Source organism: Macaca nemestrina, chromosome 9, assembly GCF_043159975.1.
Source record: "Macaca nemestrina isolate mMacNem1 chromosome 9, mMacNem.hap1, whole genome shotgun sequence".
Taxonomy (NCBI): domain Eukaryota; kingdom Metazoa; phylum Chordata; class Mammalia; order Primates; family Cercopithecidae; genus Macaca; species Macaca nemestrina.
The window spans coordinates 115,837,824-115,855,265 of record NC_092133.1 but is presented as its reverse complement, the minus strand read 5'-3'; the positions used below and the strand labels follow the sequence as shown (position 1 = coordinate 115,855,265).

Here is a 17,442-nt window from a genome sequence, read left to right as displayed (position 1 = left end):
TATTTTAAAGTTTTTAATCAATATTTTCAATAGTGCTACGCTAGCTGTTTAATTCCATCTTAACAGAATGAAATCATCTAGATTTGATCTCCATTTTTACAGGAACTGCTTACCATCCATCCCTAAAGTTATCTTCTAAGAGGAAAAATAGTCATGTTGTTTGAATGACAAAAAAGTTCATATTCACAAACAGAAAAGACTATTTTAATATTGAACAATTCTACATCAACAGGAATCTGAACTCTACCAAGACCTTAATATATTTGGTCACTCAGGCCATCACAAATCTTTTAAGGACCGAACCCTAAGATTTGTGCTAGGATTTAAAAACAAAACAAAAAAAAAGTGGCTGGGCACAGTGGCTCAGGCTTATAAATCCCAGCATTTTGGGAGGCTGAAGCAGGAGGACCACTTGAGCTCAGGAGTTTGAGACCAGCCTGGGTAATATGGTGAGACTCTATCTCTACGAAAATAAGAAATCAGCCAGGTGTAGCGGCCTGTGCCTGTAGTCCCAGCTGAGGCAGGAGGATCACTTTAGCCCAGGAGTCGAGGCTGCAGCGAGCCCTGATTGCGCCAATGCACTCCAGCCAGAGTGACAGAGTGAGACTCTGTCTCAAAAAATTAAAAATTAAAAAACTGAACAATAAAAAATAAAAAAGCAAAACTTTTCTGTGGCAATGAATATTACAATTTTTAAAACCTAGTGATTCGGCTAATTTTAGGCAGTATTACATACACATAAGCATACTGGGGATCTGGGCTATAAAAATAGCCTCTCAAGTTCAAAACCAGCCCGGCCCATGTGGCGAAACCCCATCTCTAATAAAATTACAAAAATTAGCCGGATGTGGTGGTGGCCACCTGTAATCCCAGCTACTTGGAAGGCTAAAGCAGGAGAATCGCTTGAACCTGGGAGGGGGAGACTGCAGTGAGCCGGGATCGCACCACTGCACTCCAGCATAGGCAACAGAGCAAGCCTCTGTCTCTGTCTCAAAAAACAAAAAACCAAAAAAAAAAAAAATAGCCTCCCAATATAACTAATCAAACTTATTAATATTTTATAAGACCACTGAAAAATACTCTCTTAAATTTAAGAGTCACTTGTTAGAGAATTTTCTCCTGAGCAAGAAACTGCTAGGAAGCGAGGATGGGCATTTTCCATACTGATCACTGAGCTCCAATCTTCTGAGGAAACAGTGCAAGAGATCAGATTAATTCTTGTTTCTTAAGGTGCGGCCTGCCAAACAATACGGGGTCCCAATAATCTTCCAAGTGGTCCACAAGCTGCTTCAGTAAGATTTTGTTCACCAATGCTCAAATTTGCAACATGATTATAATTTTTGCAGAAATCTCATTCCATCACTGTTCCATAAGGCTATACAAGTACTGTAGAGATTATGTTTGTCAGAGTTCTTCTAATTAACTTCCACTGTCATTTGCTTATTGCCATTTGTGTTTGGAGAATTACTGCTTTACATAATTACAATTATATTGAGCCATATATCCTACTGAGTAAAACGGATCAAAGACAGAATTAGTTCACAGTAGTAATTAAAAATAGTAAGGCAAACATAGAGGCTCCCAGTCTTCTGAATATTTCTAATCTGAGTCTCAAGTGTTATAAGGCTACAAAAGAAAGTAAATATAAGGCTATTTACTTACAAACTGAAATGTATAATATTAGGCTTCATTTCAACATCTCTTCCCACCTAACACACGCCCACTCTATTAATGTCATCGGTCTTTATCTTGGATGCCATAAATGTCATTGCAAAAATGCACGATTTTGGCCAGGTGCTGTGGCTCACGCCTGTAATCCCAGCAATTTGGGAGGCCGAGGCAGGAGGATCACTTGAGGTGAGGAGTTTGAGACCAGCCTGTCCAACATGGTGAAACCCCATCTCTACTACAAATACAAAAATTAGCTGGGTATGGTGGTGCATGCCTGTAATCCTAGCTACTCAGGAGGCTGAGGTGCAAGAATCACTTGAACCCAGGAGGTGGAGGTTGCAGTGAGCCAAGATCATGCCACTGCACTCCAGCCTGGACTACAGAGTGAAACTCCATCCCAAAAAGAAAAATAAATAAATAAATACACAATTTCACAGAGCTGAGAAAATTCAACTGTAAGCGATGCTGGTGATGAATTAGTTTCTGAAAACCCTTACCCGGTTAACATCTAAGGAAGAAAAAACGAACCTGCTTGACAACATATTACACTTCAAAAGAGAACACTGTGAATATCAAAGTTAAAAAAAAAAACCTAGAGACACTGAAGACTTCAAATTTTTTTGTTAAAATGCTCTTTTCATTGACTTTCTGGAAGTAAAACAAAGTGCTGTACAAAATGTTGCGAGCAATATTACACCAACAAAGAAAAATTCAGCAGAATCCATTCTACGTTCTACAAATTAGCACAAAGCTAAAATTATAACCTAATATGTCCTTTATTAAATTAAAAACACGATAATTTGTTTCCCTTTTCTGGATAAAGTTCTGATCATTTTTCCTACCATTCAATATGCTCTTTCCATCCCCTGTTTAACATAGATTAATTTTATATGGCCCTTTTCTGCTATTCCATTACTGTAAGATAACAAAAGCATCAATGGAGAAAGTTAACAGGATTCCAACCTTAAAACACAGTGTGAATCTACCTGTGTTAGGAGAAGTTAAACTAAAAATGCATTTAGGTAACCAAAAAATAAAGTACCAAAACATGACCATAAGAATTAGATTTTGTTTATCAAAAAAATTAAAATAAAAATTTTTTAATTCTAAATTTAAAAATTGTGAAAGCCAATTTCCCCATCCCCAGTGCTCTGTCAGTTAAGAAATTCTGTCAAACAGTGGTATAAAGCCATCAAAGTTCTCTAGTAACTTTTAAATAAAGAACACTGACCTATTCTGCAAATAAACACAAACTAGTGCTTTCAAGGATAAAAACTGGTAGTCACTAAACGCAGAGATGAAGAACTACATACAGTGCTGGGACAATGGGATTTCCACATACAGAAGAATGAAGTTCAGCCCTTACCTCACACCACATACAAAAATTAGCTCAAAATGGATCACTGACCTAATATTTGAACTAAGATCATAAAACTCTTACAAGAAAACATAGGAGTAAATCTTCATTACCTTGTAGTTGATAATGGATTCTTAGATATGTAACCAAAAACATAAGCAACATAAGAAAAAATTGATAAACTGAACATCAAAATTAAAAACATTTGTCCATCAAAGGACATTATCAAAAAAGTGAAAAGACAACCTACAATGCAGGAGAAAATATTTGCAGATCATAAATGTGGTAAGTGTTTAATATCCAGAACATAGAGAGAACAGGGAAACTCAACAAAGACAATCCAATTAAAAAATGGATAAAAAACTTGAGTAAACATTTCTCTAAAGACGACAAATGGCTAAAAAGTACATGTAAAACTGCACAATGTCATTAGTCATTAGGGAAATGCAAATCAAAATCACAATGAAATATCACTCCACACTGTCCTACAATGGCTATAATCAAAAATTACAGGAAATAACAAATGCTGATGAGGATGTGGAGAAATTGGAACCCTCACATATTGCTGGTAGAAATGTAAAATGTTTCAGCATCCATGGAAAATAGGTTGGTGGTTCCTTAAAAAGCTAAACACAGAATTACCACATGACCAGGAAACTACACTCACAGAGATATACTTATTTTTGTGACAACGAATATTACATTTTTTAAACCTAGTGACTTGGCTAATTGTGGGCAATATTATATACACATAACCATCTAAATCAAGGACTCAAAGAGATACCTGTATCGCAATGTTCATTGTAGCATTACACACAATAGCCAAAATATGGAAATATCTCAAGTGTCCACCAACTGATAAATGGATAAGCCAAATGCAGTATATACATACAATGGAATATTATCCACCAGAAAAAGAAATTAATTTCTGATACATGCTACAACACAGATGAACCTTGAAAACATTATGCTAAGTAAAATAAGTCAGTGAAGACAAAGACAACCTACTCTATGATTCCACTTATATGAAATATCTAAAATAGACAAATTCTAGAGACAGAAAGTAGAATGGTGATTGACAAGGGTTGGAGGGAGAGGAACAGGTAAAGTTACCCTTTTTTTTTTTTTTTTTTTTTTTTGAGCCTCACTCTGTCACCCAGGATGGAGTGCAGTGGTGCAATCTTGGCTCACTGCAACCTCCACCTCCCAGGTTCAAGCTATTCTCATGACTCAGCTTCCCAAGTAGCTGGGATTACAGGCGCGTGCCACCATGCCTAGCTAATTTTTGTATTTTTGGTAGAGACGGGGTTTCACCATGTTGCCCAGGCTGGTCTCGAACTCTTGATCTCAGGTGATCCACCCACCTTGGCCTCCCAAAGTGCTGGGATTACAGGAGTGACCCACCGCACCCAGCCAGGTCAAGTTACTCTTAATGAGAACTGAGTTTCTGTATGGGATGAAAAGAATGTTTAGGAAGCAGATAGTGGTGATGATCATAAAACATTTTGAATGCAATTAATTACACTGAATTTTACACTTAAAAATGGTAAAAATGGCACATTTTATATCATACATATTTTATCTCAATAAGAAAACCTTAAAAATGAAAAAATAAACTACATAGACATCATTAAACATTGCACTCCTTACAGCAAAAACAGAATTCACACTATTGCCATAAAGATTCTAAAGTGAGCAACGAAATGAAACACAAATATTATGCACTGATAAAGATTATTGATAAAATTCCTATATGAAAGGACTTTTTTTTAACAGTGAAGGCATGCAATGTAGTAAACGAATCACTATTATGTATGCTTGCTAGCGATATTTTACCTTACCATTAAAGGAAGCTACAGATATGACAAACATTGAGACATACTCTCTGCACGCAGGAAAGACATTGTAAGAAAAGAGTACTCAGTGATTTTGCTTTTGTTTATCACTGAAAACCCCATAATACCTGGAGAGGACTTTTTCACTTAGTTCTAAATATTTTGTGAGTAGTGACAAGGACAACAGTAAGTGTACTGATTCACCGTTAGAGAACACAAGCTCTGTGTACAAGGAAGTGCATTACTCCCAAAAAGAAGGTATTCCCAAATGCCAGTTCATACACCACTTGTTGTTCATAGAGAAAAGCTTGCAGTCAACTATGTGCATAACAATCTTTTTTTAAATTTAATTTTTATTTTCAGTTCCAGGATACATGTGTAGGATGTGCAGGTTTGTTACATACATGTAAATGTGTGCCATGGTGGTTTGCTGCACCTATCAACCCATCACCTAGGTATTAAGCCCAGCATGTAGCTATTTTTCCTGATGCTCTCCCTTCTCCCATCCCCTACCCCTGACAGGCTCCCATGTGTGTTGTTCCCCTCCCTGTGTCCATGCATTCTCATTGTTCAGCTCCCACTTACAAGACAGAACAAGTAGTGTTTGGTTTTCTGTTCCTGTGCAAGTTTGCTGAGGCTTCCAGCTCCAACCATGTCCCTACAAAGGACATGGTTGATCTTGTTCTTTTTTATGGCTGCACAGTATTCCATGGTGTATATGGACCACATTTGCTTTATTCAGTCTATCATTGATGGACATTTGGGTTGATTCCATGTCTTTGCTATTGTGAATAATGCTGAACATAATGCTATTCATAATGTCACAGTGAAGATATGCATGCATGTATCTTTGTAACAGAATGATTTATATTCCCCTGGGTATACACCCAGTAATGGGATTAGTGGGTCAAATGGTATTTCTGTTTCCAGATCTTTGAGGAATCACCACACTGTCTTCCGCAATGGTTGAACTAATTTACACTCTCACCAACAGCATAAAAGCATTTTTATTTCTCTACAGCCTCACCAGCATCTGTTGTTTCTTGACTTTTTAATAAGTGCCATTCTGACCGAACTACACGCCCAACAATCTTAATTTACTCCAAAAGACAACTGAAAAGTATGAATATGAGCAAGCCAAATCAGCCAATTATACTTCCTAAGCAAACTGATCTATAGTGTAAACAACTTGAACACTGGCCAAACATTTTTAAAAGAACTAAGCAGCACTTCTTGGTCGGGCACGGTGGTTCATATCTGTAATCCCAGCACTTTGGGAGGCCAAGGTGGGCGAATCACCTGAGGTCAGGAGTTCAAGACCAGCCTGGCCAACATGGTGAAACCCCGTCTCTACTAAAAATACAAAAATTAGCCAGGTGTGGTAGCGCATGCCTGTAGTCCCAGCTACTCAGGAGGTAGAGACATGAGAATCACTTGAACCCAAGAGGCAGAGGCTGCAGTGAGCCGAGATCACACCACTGCACTCCAGCCTGCACGACGGAGTGTGACTCCATCTCAAAAAAAAAAAAAAAAAAAAAGAAAGAAAGAAAGAAAAGAAAAAGAACTAAGCAGTTGCTTCTTATAAAAAATAAAAATTATCATTGAAATTAAAAACTTAACCCCAGCATGTAAAGGAGATCAATAAAGCTCAAAAAAGAATTAACCAAACAGAAGATAGGTGAGAATTACTCAAAGGGCTGATGGAAAGACCAAAAAAGACCGAAATAAATAAGGGGGATAAGAAAGATAAGGGATAGAAGAAATGTCTTACGCATATTTAACTGGCACACTAGAATGATAGGAGAGAGGAAGAATGAAGTACAGATAACATTTTAAAAGATTAACAGCTGAAAATTTTCCAGAATTCACAAAATACACGGATATATAAGCATTCAAAAGGTCAAATGAATTCTGGATAAGGCATAGAAAGTGAAATTCCACCTAGACACAGAATAGTGAAAGTGCAGACATCTAAGAAAAAAAGAAAATAATAAAAACAGCCAGAGAAAGAAGCCAGATTACTTCCAAAGAGAGAGCCTGACAACTGACTTTTAAATAGCCACTTTGAATATATAATTTCATTGCTTCTTGTTTTCAGCACACTGAGGAAAAAATAATAACTGCTAACCTAGCGTTATGTGCTTGGTAAAAACTACTTCCAAGAATGAGCGCAAATAAAAACATTTTCAGCAATGACAGAGACAGTTTGATAGCAGTAGACCTTCAAAATAGGAAATTCTAAAGATTTTTACTGTAAGCAGATGGAAAAACCATGGTGGATGAAAATGCTGAGTTGTCAGTTGGAGGTAAACAAAGAAAATGGTAATATGTGAGGAACTCTAAATGAATACTGATAATATAAAACTGTGACAATGGGCCGGGCGCGGTGGCTTACGCCTATAATCCCAGCACTTTGGGAGGCCGAGGCGGGCAGATCACGAGGTCAGGAGATCGAGACCATCCTTGCTAACACGGTGAAATGCGTCTCTACTAAAACTACAAAAATTAGCCGGGCATAGTGGTGGGCGCCTGTAGTCCCAGCTACTCGGGAGGCTGAGGCAGGAGAATGGCATGAACCCGGGAGGCAGAGTGTGCAGTGAGCCGAGATTGAGCCACTGTACTCCAGCCTGGGCGACAGAGCAAGACTCCGTGTCCAAAAAAAAAAAAAACTGTGACAATGATGTCTTCAAGGTCTGGGTTTTTTTATTTAAAATAGAGAATGAAAATACATGACACAGTAGCATGTAAGTTGGCACCTATGAAGTAGAAGTCTTTTAAGGTCCTTAGCTTGTCCATGGTGACAATAAAGGCAGAGATTAATGTTGAAATTTTGCAATAAAGGATTCAAGTAATATTGAAGGAAACTACCAAAAGAACAGAAAGAGAATTTATAACATCAGCAAAGTTAGAGGGGAAAAACGAAAATGACAGAGATATTCTAATCAATCCAAAGAAGATAAAAGTAACAGAAAAAAAGGAAGAATAGGACAAAGAGAAAGCACAAAATGGGATGGTAGATTTTAAGTTTTAAAAGTCAGTCATTATGTTAACTGTATTGAAAATCCTCTAGTTGAAAGCAAAGATTGGTGCAACCCCGAAAAGCTTCAATTACAAGCAATTCACAAGAGCTCTATCAATACATCAGGAACACAGGAAAGCCAAAAGTAAAAGGATAGAAAAAGATAAGCCACTCAGTGCTAACAGAAAAAAAAAGTATACACTTCAATATAAAATTTTTTAAAGGCTTAATTTACCAACAAAATAACATATTTAAATATACAAAAGAAAGCCAGGCGCAGTGGCTCACGCCTGTAATCCCAGCACTTTGGGAAGCTGAGGCAGGCAGATCACTTGAGGTCAGAAGTTCAAGACCATTCTGGCCAACATGGTGAAACCCCATCTCTACAAAAAAAATACAAGAAGTTAGCTGGCATGATGGTGCATGCCTGTAGTCCCAGCTACTCCAGAGGCTGAGGCAGGAGAATTGCTTGAACCCAGGAGGTGGAGGTTGCAGCGAGCCAAGATTGCGCCACTGCACTCCAGCCTGGGCGACAAAGAGAGACTCTGTCTCAAATAAATAAATAAACTGAACAAAAACTGATAGAACTACAAGATAAATCCATAATCGCTGAGGGAGATTTTTAAAACTACTTATCTTGGTAACTGAAAGAATAAGCAACAACAACAAAAAATCAATTAGAATACAGAATATTTGAATGACTTAATTAATAAGCTTGACCTAATAGACACATATGGAAAACTACACTCAATAATTACAGAATATACCTATTGTTAAACACATTCAGAATACTTATTGAAATTAACCATATGTCTAGCCATAAGTCTAAACAAATTTCAAAGGACTAAAATGGTGCAAATTCAGCTTTCTGACCACAAAGCAATTAAGTTAAAAAACCAGTAACAAAAACAAAAACTGAAAAAACCTCTTATGCAAATTTTTTATTCTAAATAATCAATTACAAAAATTCTAAAGCAAAGGAAACACTTAATAAAATTAGAAAATAGTTTTAAATTATACCACAAATAAAGCCAATAAAACTTAGTGAGAAATAGTCTTAAATGTGAACATTAGGAAAAGGGAAAGATTAAATATTCATAAACAAAATATTTCTAGAAATTAGAAAAAGAACAGTAAAAACTAATGAAATAAAAACAAATGTACAATACAGAAAATAAAGCCATAAGTTTTACATCTAAAAAGACTAATAGAATTGACAAAACTCTCACAAAATTAAGAGGAGAGAGGAAGAGAGTGCAAAAATTACCAATATCAGGACCAAAAAAAAAAAAAGCATCAATATAGAAACTACAGGTATGAAGTAATAATAATATGAATAATTTTTCCCAAAAAATTTGAAAATTCTGATAAAATAGACAGTCTTAGAAAACTGTAATTCACCAAAATTGACTCAAGAAGAAACAGAAAGCTAGAATATTCTTTTAACTTTTAAAATGAATGAATTAGTTACCAAAAATCATATCAAAAAGAAAATTCCCAGGTACAGCTGACCTAAGTTAATTTCAATCTTTCACAAACTCTTCCACAGAAGGGGAAAGGCTCCTCCCAATACACTACACGAGACCAGCATGACTTTGTGAAATTTGGGAAAGAATGAAAAAGTGAAATTACAACTGAACTCACTCATCAACACAGATCTCAAATTCTAAACAAAATACAAGCAAACCAAATCCAAAAATATATAAAAAGGACAGTAAATTATGACCAAATTGGGTTTATCCCTAGAATGCAAGTTGGTTTAACATTCAAAAATCAATGTAAGGCCAGGCACAATAGCTCACACCTGTAATCCCAACACTTTGGGAGGCCAGTGGTGGAATGATTACTTGAGCCCAGAAGTTTGAGACCAGCCTGGGCAACACAGGAAGACCTTGTCTCTACAAAAAAAAAAAAAAAAATTAGCCAGGCATGGTGGCATGCGCCTATAATCCCAGCTACTTGAGATACTGAGGCAGGAGCATCCTAGGAGTTTGAGGCTGCAATGAGCTACAATTGCACCACTGCACTCCAGCCTGGGTGACAGAGTGAGACCCTGTCTCTTAAAACACACACACGCGTGCGCGCGCACACACACACACACACACACACATTCATTGGTAATGTAAGATGGATTGGATTGCTTTTCTCTTCTCTTAAAGAAAATAGTACACATGAAGAGGCAAGCAAAGAGTAGACAGCCAAAAATATAGAAGAAAAAGCTTTATGGAGGTGTGTCAGGGAGTTAATTTTTTTGAAATTATACTTTTCTCCTGGATTCTATAATACTTGTTATATGTAGCCACTTTTGAAAATTTACAATGTGTTTTCATTTTTTTTCATTCTAAATAAATATTCACTTTCAAACTAAAAACTGCTTATGGTGTAATTCCATTTATAAAGTTCAACCAGCAAAATTAAACCATATTGCCTATGAATGCTTATATAAATCATAAACTCTGCCTTACGCGGAGTGTGAGGTAGGAGTCGTTAAGGGGGTTGGGAAGACTGTGACTGAGAAGAGATACACAGGCTGCCTTCAAGGTGTGGGAATTTTTGACCTAGGTGGATGTTGGTCACATGGATATGACCAGGTCACATGGATGCTGGCTTATAACCACTTTTAAAACGCTACTTATAAAGATTTTTTATATGCATTTCTGTACCTATATTATATTTCACATTATATGGTGCTTGTATAAATCATAATGAAATTACGAAACTGAAACTAATATAGGTATTATGCAGGAAAGGACTGACTCCATAAGATTAAAAACTATAAAGATACTATGGCACTATCCCGGGAATAAAAATAAAATCAACTCTCTAGCTAATAAAAGTTGTTTCCCATGGGTTAACAATTCCGATCCTGCTATACTGGTACACATACACTGGGACTGAACAATTAAGTAAATCTGTGGTGGATGGTAGTAGCAGGTTTTCCACTGTTGGAGAGGGAAGAGGCTACAATGATCTATTTGCCAATGATTAGAGTTGAAAACATCAATGAGAACTCATATTTAGTTTAGTATAGTTACAGATGATTACACATAGAAATGTTCATATATGCTTATGTGTGTGTACGCATGGGTTAACCTACACACATACATTTCTTTGCTCGTCAGCTGAAAGAGCCTTAAAGAAACAACACTCCGGCCGGGCGCGGTGGCTCACGCCTGTAATCCCAACATTTTGGGAGGCTGAGGCAGGCGGATCACAAGGTCAGGAGATCGAGACCATCCTGACTAACACGGTGAAACCCCGTTTCTACTAAAACAAATACAAAAAATTAGCCAGGCGTGGTGACGGGCACGTGTAGTCCCAGCTACTCGGGAGGCTAAGGCAGGAGAATGGCATGAACTTGGGAGATGGAGCTTGCAATAAGCCGAGATAGCGCCACTGCACTCCAGCCTGGGTGACAGAGCAAGACTCTGTCTCAAAAAAAAAAAGAAACAATACTCCAAGGCTGAGTGCGGTGCCTCATGCCTGTAATCCCAGCACTTTGGGAGGCTGAGGCAGGAGCATCACTTGAGCTCAGGAGTTTGAGACCAGCCTGGGCAACACAGGGTAACCCCATCTCTACCAAGAAGAAAAGAATTGAAAAGAAAAAAGAAAGGAAAGGAGAGGGAGAGGGAAAGAAGAGAGAAGACAGAGGAGAGAGGAGAGAGGAGAGAGAAGGGAGGAGGGAGGAGGGATGAGAGAGGAGGGAGGAGAGAAAAGAAACGAAACGAAACCAAAGGAAAAAGAAACAACACTCCAGTAGCGATGAGCAAACCTATTGCCCAGATCTTGGTTTCTAAGCCCATTCCCCAACGAAAGGAAGGAGAGCTCCTTAGAGAAATGTCTACTTCTAGGACTGAGGCAGGAAATATACAAGATGAGCCAAGAATATTTGTAGTATCAAAAGTAAGGAAGTGATAAAAACAAATGAGCGCACGTTGATGGGGGTTATCAAAGAAGCCACCTCAAAGAGCTCCCAAGGGCCAAAGCTGGAACAATTTGAGCAACAAAATAAAGTAGTCATGGCTTATAACCCAAATTACAAAATAAGTATCCATGACTCCCTATTGATCTGAATGATTGAATAAATTAATAAATGGGAGAGAAAAGACAAAGAATTCCAAATAATCTAGATAGCCCCTTTACCCTAAAGGAGGAGAAATGGCACATGCTACTCTAAGTGTGGGCTGCACAGAGAGACTTTTTCCAAAGATTACAGTATGGAAAGGGTGAAAAAAAGAGAAATCTTACAGTGGAGAAACCTGACAAACAGTACATTAGGCAGGTCACCAACATTAATGTCAACAGTTATAAATCGAGTTGATAGAATGTACCCTCACTGTGATATGACGACAATGGCCCTTCACCACTGTGACCTGACCCCACAAACACATAACCCCAATCTTTTCACAAGAAAAATATCAGACAAATTCCAGGAGAGGGGAATCCTTACACTATACGTGACCAGAACTCCTCAAAACTCTCAAGGTCGTCAAAATCAACGACCGTCTTTTGGGTTTTGTTGTTTTTTGTTTTGTTTTGTTGTTTTGTTTTTTTTCGAGACAGGGTCTCACTCCATCATCCAGGCTAAAGTGCAGTGGTGCGATCACTGCTCACTGCAGCCTGGACCTCCCAGGCTCAGGTGATCCTCCCACTCCAGCCTTCCAGGCAGCTGGAACTACAGGCACATGCCACCATGGCCCAGCTAATTTTTTGTATTTTTAGTAGAGATATGGTTTCACCAGGTTGCCCAGACTGGTCTCAAACTTCTGGGCTCAAGAGATCTACCTGCCTCAGCCTCCCAAAGTGCTGGGATTAAGGTGTCAGCCACTGTGCCTGATTTCTAAAGTCTTAGAAACCATTATGGCCAAGAGAAGTTTAATGAGAGTTGACAACTAAACGTAATATGGTATTACAAATGAGATCCTGGAACAAAAAAAAAAAAAATGACATTAACGGAAAATGAAGGAAATCTGAATAAAGTATACATTTTAGTTAATAATCATGTATCAATATCGTTTCTCCAATTAAAATGAATTTACCATACTAATGTAAGATGCTAATAACAGGGGAAACTAAGGCAAGGCATATTGAAACTCTCTGTACTGTCTTCATAGTTTTTCTGTAATTCTAAAATTGCTCTAAAAAATAATCTATTAAAAAAATTTAATATAATCAACAGATCATTACAGCCAAGGAAGAGAGCACAGAACATACCTGTAATGCTGAATTATGATAGAGGGGATATTAAAAATATACATAGAAAGAACAGACTATTGAATAAGTGATCTGGGGATTACTTGGTGGGCCACATGAAAAAATAAAATCAGGTGAGATTAGACTCTACTGCCACGCTCCACATACAGATTGCAGTTGGATTACAATTTTAAATGTGTAAAAACAAATCTTTAAAATAACTACTAAAAATCTTAGAGAATATCTTCATAATCCTGGCATAGGAAAGTCCTTCTTAAGCAGAAGAAAAGTAGCATGCAAATCAATACAGAAAAGATTGATTTGACTACAAAAAAGTTTTCAACTATTATAGAAGAAATGTTATTATTTAAGGAATAAAAAGGACAAATGATTGACCAGAAGAAATGGTGTTCAACCTATAATGGCTCAAAGGATTAGTATACAAAATATAAATACATTCTGCACGTAAATTAGAAAATGATAAACCAGTACAAACAATGGGGAAGAGATGTGAATAGATGAATCATAGAGGAATGGCAATGAAACAAATGAAAATACGCTAGCTATCAGTAGTAATGCACATTTCACACTTAAGAGTTCATGTTTTTCCCAACAGATTGGTAAAACTTACAAAGATGGACAATATTTAATATTGCCAAGAATGTAGGGGAAAGGATCTTTAATACACTGACCGTAGATTATTTGGTGGTTTAACCACTCTGGAGGACAATTTGACATCATTAAATGTGTATATCTTCCCTTCCAAAAAATTTACAAAAGGAGCAAAACCAGGCTTTCATTAACAGCAATATGGTTCACTAAATAGCGATATGATGGAAAAGTATGCATTAGTTTAAAAGAATGAGATAAATATATAGATGTATAGAGAGATTATAGATAAACATGTGTAAACACACAAACACTTTTCTATATTTAACATGGAAATATCTCTCCAAGAATATAGTTTGGTGTAGAAAAAAAGTTGAAGAATAATAAATAGGGCATAACAAAATCTGTGACTAAAAAGAAAAGGAAAAGAGATTCAAGAACCGTGTATTTATGACATATACATGCAAGTACTGAATGAACAGGAAACTCTTATAGGCTACTTATCAAACGGAGAAAAAAAAAATGAGATCGGGGAAAGCGGCATGTTTTTATGTATTACTTGTATAATAAGATTTTTTTTTTCTTAGTGAAATAAGCAAGAAGGGAAAGAAGAAGTAGTAAAAGTTTTACACAAAATGTATTTTCCCAAATGAGCAATCCACGTATCTAGGCTGCTGTTAGTCGGGTGCCTTGCTCCTGTGGCACCAGGGTCTGAGTCTAACTCTGTTCCCCTGGAAACCTGATAACAGGATGACATCAGCCATACTGCTAAGCAACGCTGCTTAGGGGAAAAATGACCCCTGACTGGCCAGTTGCAAACATCTGATGCATACGCCGTACTTTGCGGCTTCTGTAAATGCAGAGACTCTTGTCTTCTGTGCTTCGCTCAAACCTTGTGGGGAGATAAGGTCAAAAAACATCATAAAGCAAGGTGTCATTCAGATTGGCACTTTAGATTTGCACTAAGCGAGCTCGCTGTGTGTGGAAAAGCCCTTTTTAAATTCTTGATACCCTATGCTATTTTTCATGACTGACACCTAAACTGCCTTATAAACTATAAATACTCCATTTTAATCCTCCTTCAAGTAATATGTAAGCAACAATATTTTGCATTCAATTAAACTAAGGCATTTGGGGTGAACAGCAAGGTTTAAAACATATTCATTACACAACTGTAGTAAATTTATGGTTCACATAAATTTTATCCATAATTTCCCAAAGCACTATGGAAAGTTAAATCATTCATTTTTATAAAGTAGAACACAATGTGGGACTATATAAAACCTAAAAAGAAGAAAAAAATTTCCAAAGGGTCTGACTTCCAAGTTAAGGTCTTGAGAAAGAAAAGCTTTACGTAATTTAACAATCAAATTTCTTGCTGATAAAAACAAATCCTCAGTGTAAATCACAATGGAAAAAACAATCATTCTTGATAGATAAAGATGAGACAAAACAAAAAAAAAGATGGGACAAAACTTGCCAACATATAACTATGGATATGCCCGAAATGGTAAAGAATTACATTTGCAAATAGTGCAAATGAAAATGCCAGTGTAACATAATACAAGATAAAACTGAATTTGCATTTGGGCGTTTTTGAGATTATAGCACTAGTCGTTGTAATTGTCCCACCTGAGACAGTCATCTCCGCTGGTTAGAGAGCTGTATCAACCAAATTCAGGATAGCCCCATATAAAACAGAGAACATTCCTTTTCGTCATACTGTGTTATCACTTCTTTCAAGGGGCTTTAAAAATGCATGACATAGGCCCCCAACCCCATTTACATTTTGTTTTAGTAGTTCTTAGAGGCATCCAGGATTCTACACTTTGAAAAAGTGCTGATTCTGGTCCAGAATAGGACCTCAAAGAGGCATCTACCACCACACTTCTACTTCCCTGAATCAGATCAGAAGGGGAGGATTTTATGTACACATGCGTCCATGTGAGTTTTTTTTCCTTTCTTAGAAACACCTACTCTAGGTATCTCAAAGTCTTATAACTGATAATAACATGAAATGTTTGTTAGTTTTAACTGAATCCCTTAACGATATATATCAATTTCAGGATAGTTTTACCTCTGGTGACAGAGAGAAAACAGAGAATTGGGGTAAGGATAATGGTTTAATTCTTAAAGAAAAAAAGAGAAAAATCAGAATCAAGTGTGGCAAACAGTTCCTACATGTTATACAACTGAGTGAAGGATAATATGGGTATCACAGTATTTGCCATACTTTTCTGTAAGTTTCAAATGCTTAATTTTTTAAATTAAATGCACAGAATTATTCTAAAAGCAAGACAGAACAAGAGCATCAGCACACGCCATCACTACCTGGAGAAAGAGGCAGGGAGCCCATGTCCTCCAGTAACTTTTACCTAGGAGGGCATCCCTGAGTTGATCTCATGCCCCTAGAGTTGGTGACAGAGAAACAAGTATGACCTGCCTGAATGCTTAAAGCAATGTTGTATTTCACTGTGAACAAGATTTAAGCAAAGATGGAATAAGAACTGCCCCTCTTGGGGTCACATACCGGTGTCACTCCCAGATCCTGTTGACAAAGCTGGCATGATGCAAGGTGTAGGAACAGGTCAGCCGACCGCTCTCCAGACACCCTGCCCTCAGACAGCCACAGGGAATTCCAATTCAACAGCCTGCAGCCACGTTGTCTACCAAGATCTGTATATTTTGTAAGCCGTTTCTAGAAAGGAAAGAAACATTTATCTTTTTAAAAAAGGGACTGTCACCAAATCACAACATTCTGTAACTAATTCAAAATTCTCATCCCAATCACTATTGGAGACATCACAACTCTTCGGAATTTTTTCTACAGACCACATGCAAACACGAACTGTGAGAGTTTCTGGTCTTGATGAGCAACTTCTGATTGGAAGCGTGAATATTCTGAATGTGTGTGTTGAGGCTTCCTTAAAGATTTTTACATTTGGGTTGTGGAATGCTGACTGGATACATGGATAATTTTAAGAAGCTTCTATAAATCAATGCCATTCTCAACTTCATTCCCTGTGTTACCATAATTCTCAGCTATATTTCTAAACGTAGAACAGAGACTATATAAATTGTCAGAAACTTATAATTAACTTTTTTTTTTTTTTTTTGATACGGAATCTTACTCTGTCACCCAGGCCGGAGTGCAGTGGTGCAACTCGGCTCACTGCAACCTCTGCCTCCTGAGTTCAAGCAATTCTCCTGCCCCAGCCTCCTGAGGAGCTGGGATTACAGATGCCTGCCACTAAGCCTGGCTAATTTTATTTTTTTATTTTTTTATTTTTTTAAATAGAGACGGGGGTTTCACCATGTTGGGCAGGCTGGTCTTGAACTCCTGACCTCAAGTCATCCGCCTGCCTCAGTCTCTCAAAGCGCTGGGATTACAGGTGTGAGTCACCGCACCCAGCCTAATTGTATTTTTTTAAATAGCTCATCCTAATATGACAAATGCATGGTTCTCTAACTGAAGTCTGCAACTAACCTTGAAGGAATATTTACTAGAATGGAAGCAAGATGTTATTATAGATTTACAGAAATGTTAGTAATCCAAAGTAAATCTAACAATCCAAGCTAGCATACACAAGTAAATTCCTTTAGTAAAAACTAACCCTTGCTGTATCTGGAAAAATATTAACTTTTTCAGTAACTGTCTTAACTAGTGTTTATCCTCAGATGAGCGGTAAAGGCAGTATAGCATATTAGTTAAGAACAAGGGATCTAGAGTTTGACCTAATCTTTGATGCTGCTAGTTC

General features: G+C 37.3%; 1 protein-coding gene across 5 annotated transcripts in view; it reads right to left on the bottom strand.

Moving 5' to 3' along the window:
- Nucleotides 1-17,442, bottom strand: part of LOC105479981 (MAGUK p55 scaffold protein 7) — a 249,974-nt gene that overhangs the window by 164,334 nt on the left and 68,198 nt on the right. For all 5 annotated transcript variants that reach the window (XM_011738350.3, XM_071070317.1, XM_071070318.1 and 2 more), the window contains exon 2: nucleotides 16,215-16,382. In XM_011738350.3, coding sequence (XP_011736652.2) covers nucleotides 16,215-16,251 — 37 coding nt within the window. In that variant the 5' untranslated portion in view covers nucleotides 16,252-16,382. The remainder of the gene's footprint in view (nucleotides 1-16,214; nucleotides 16,383-17,442) is intronic.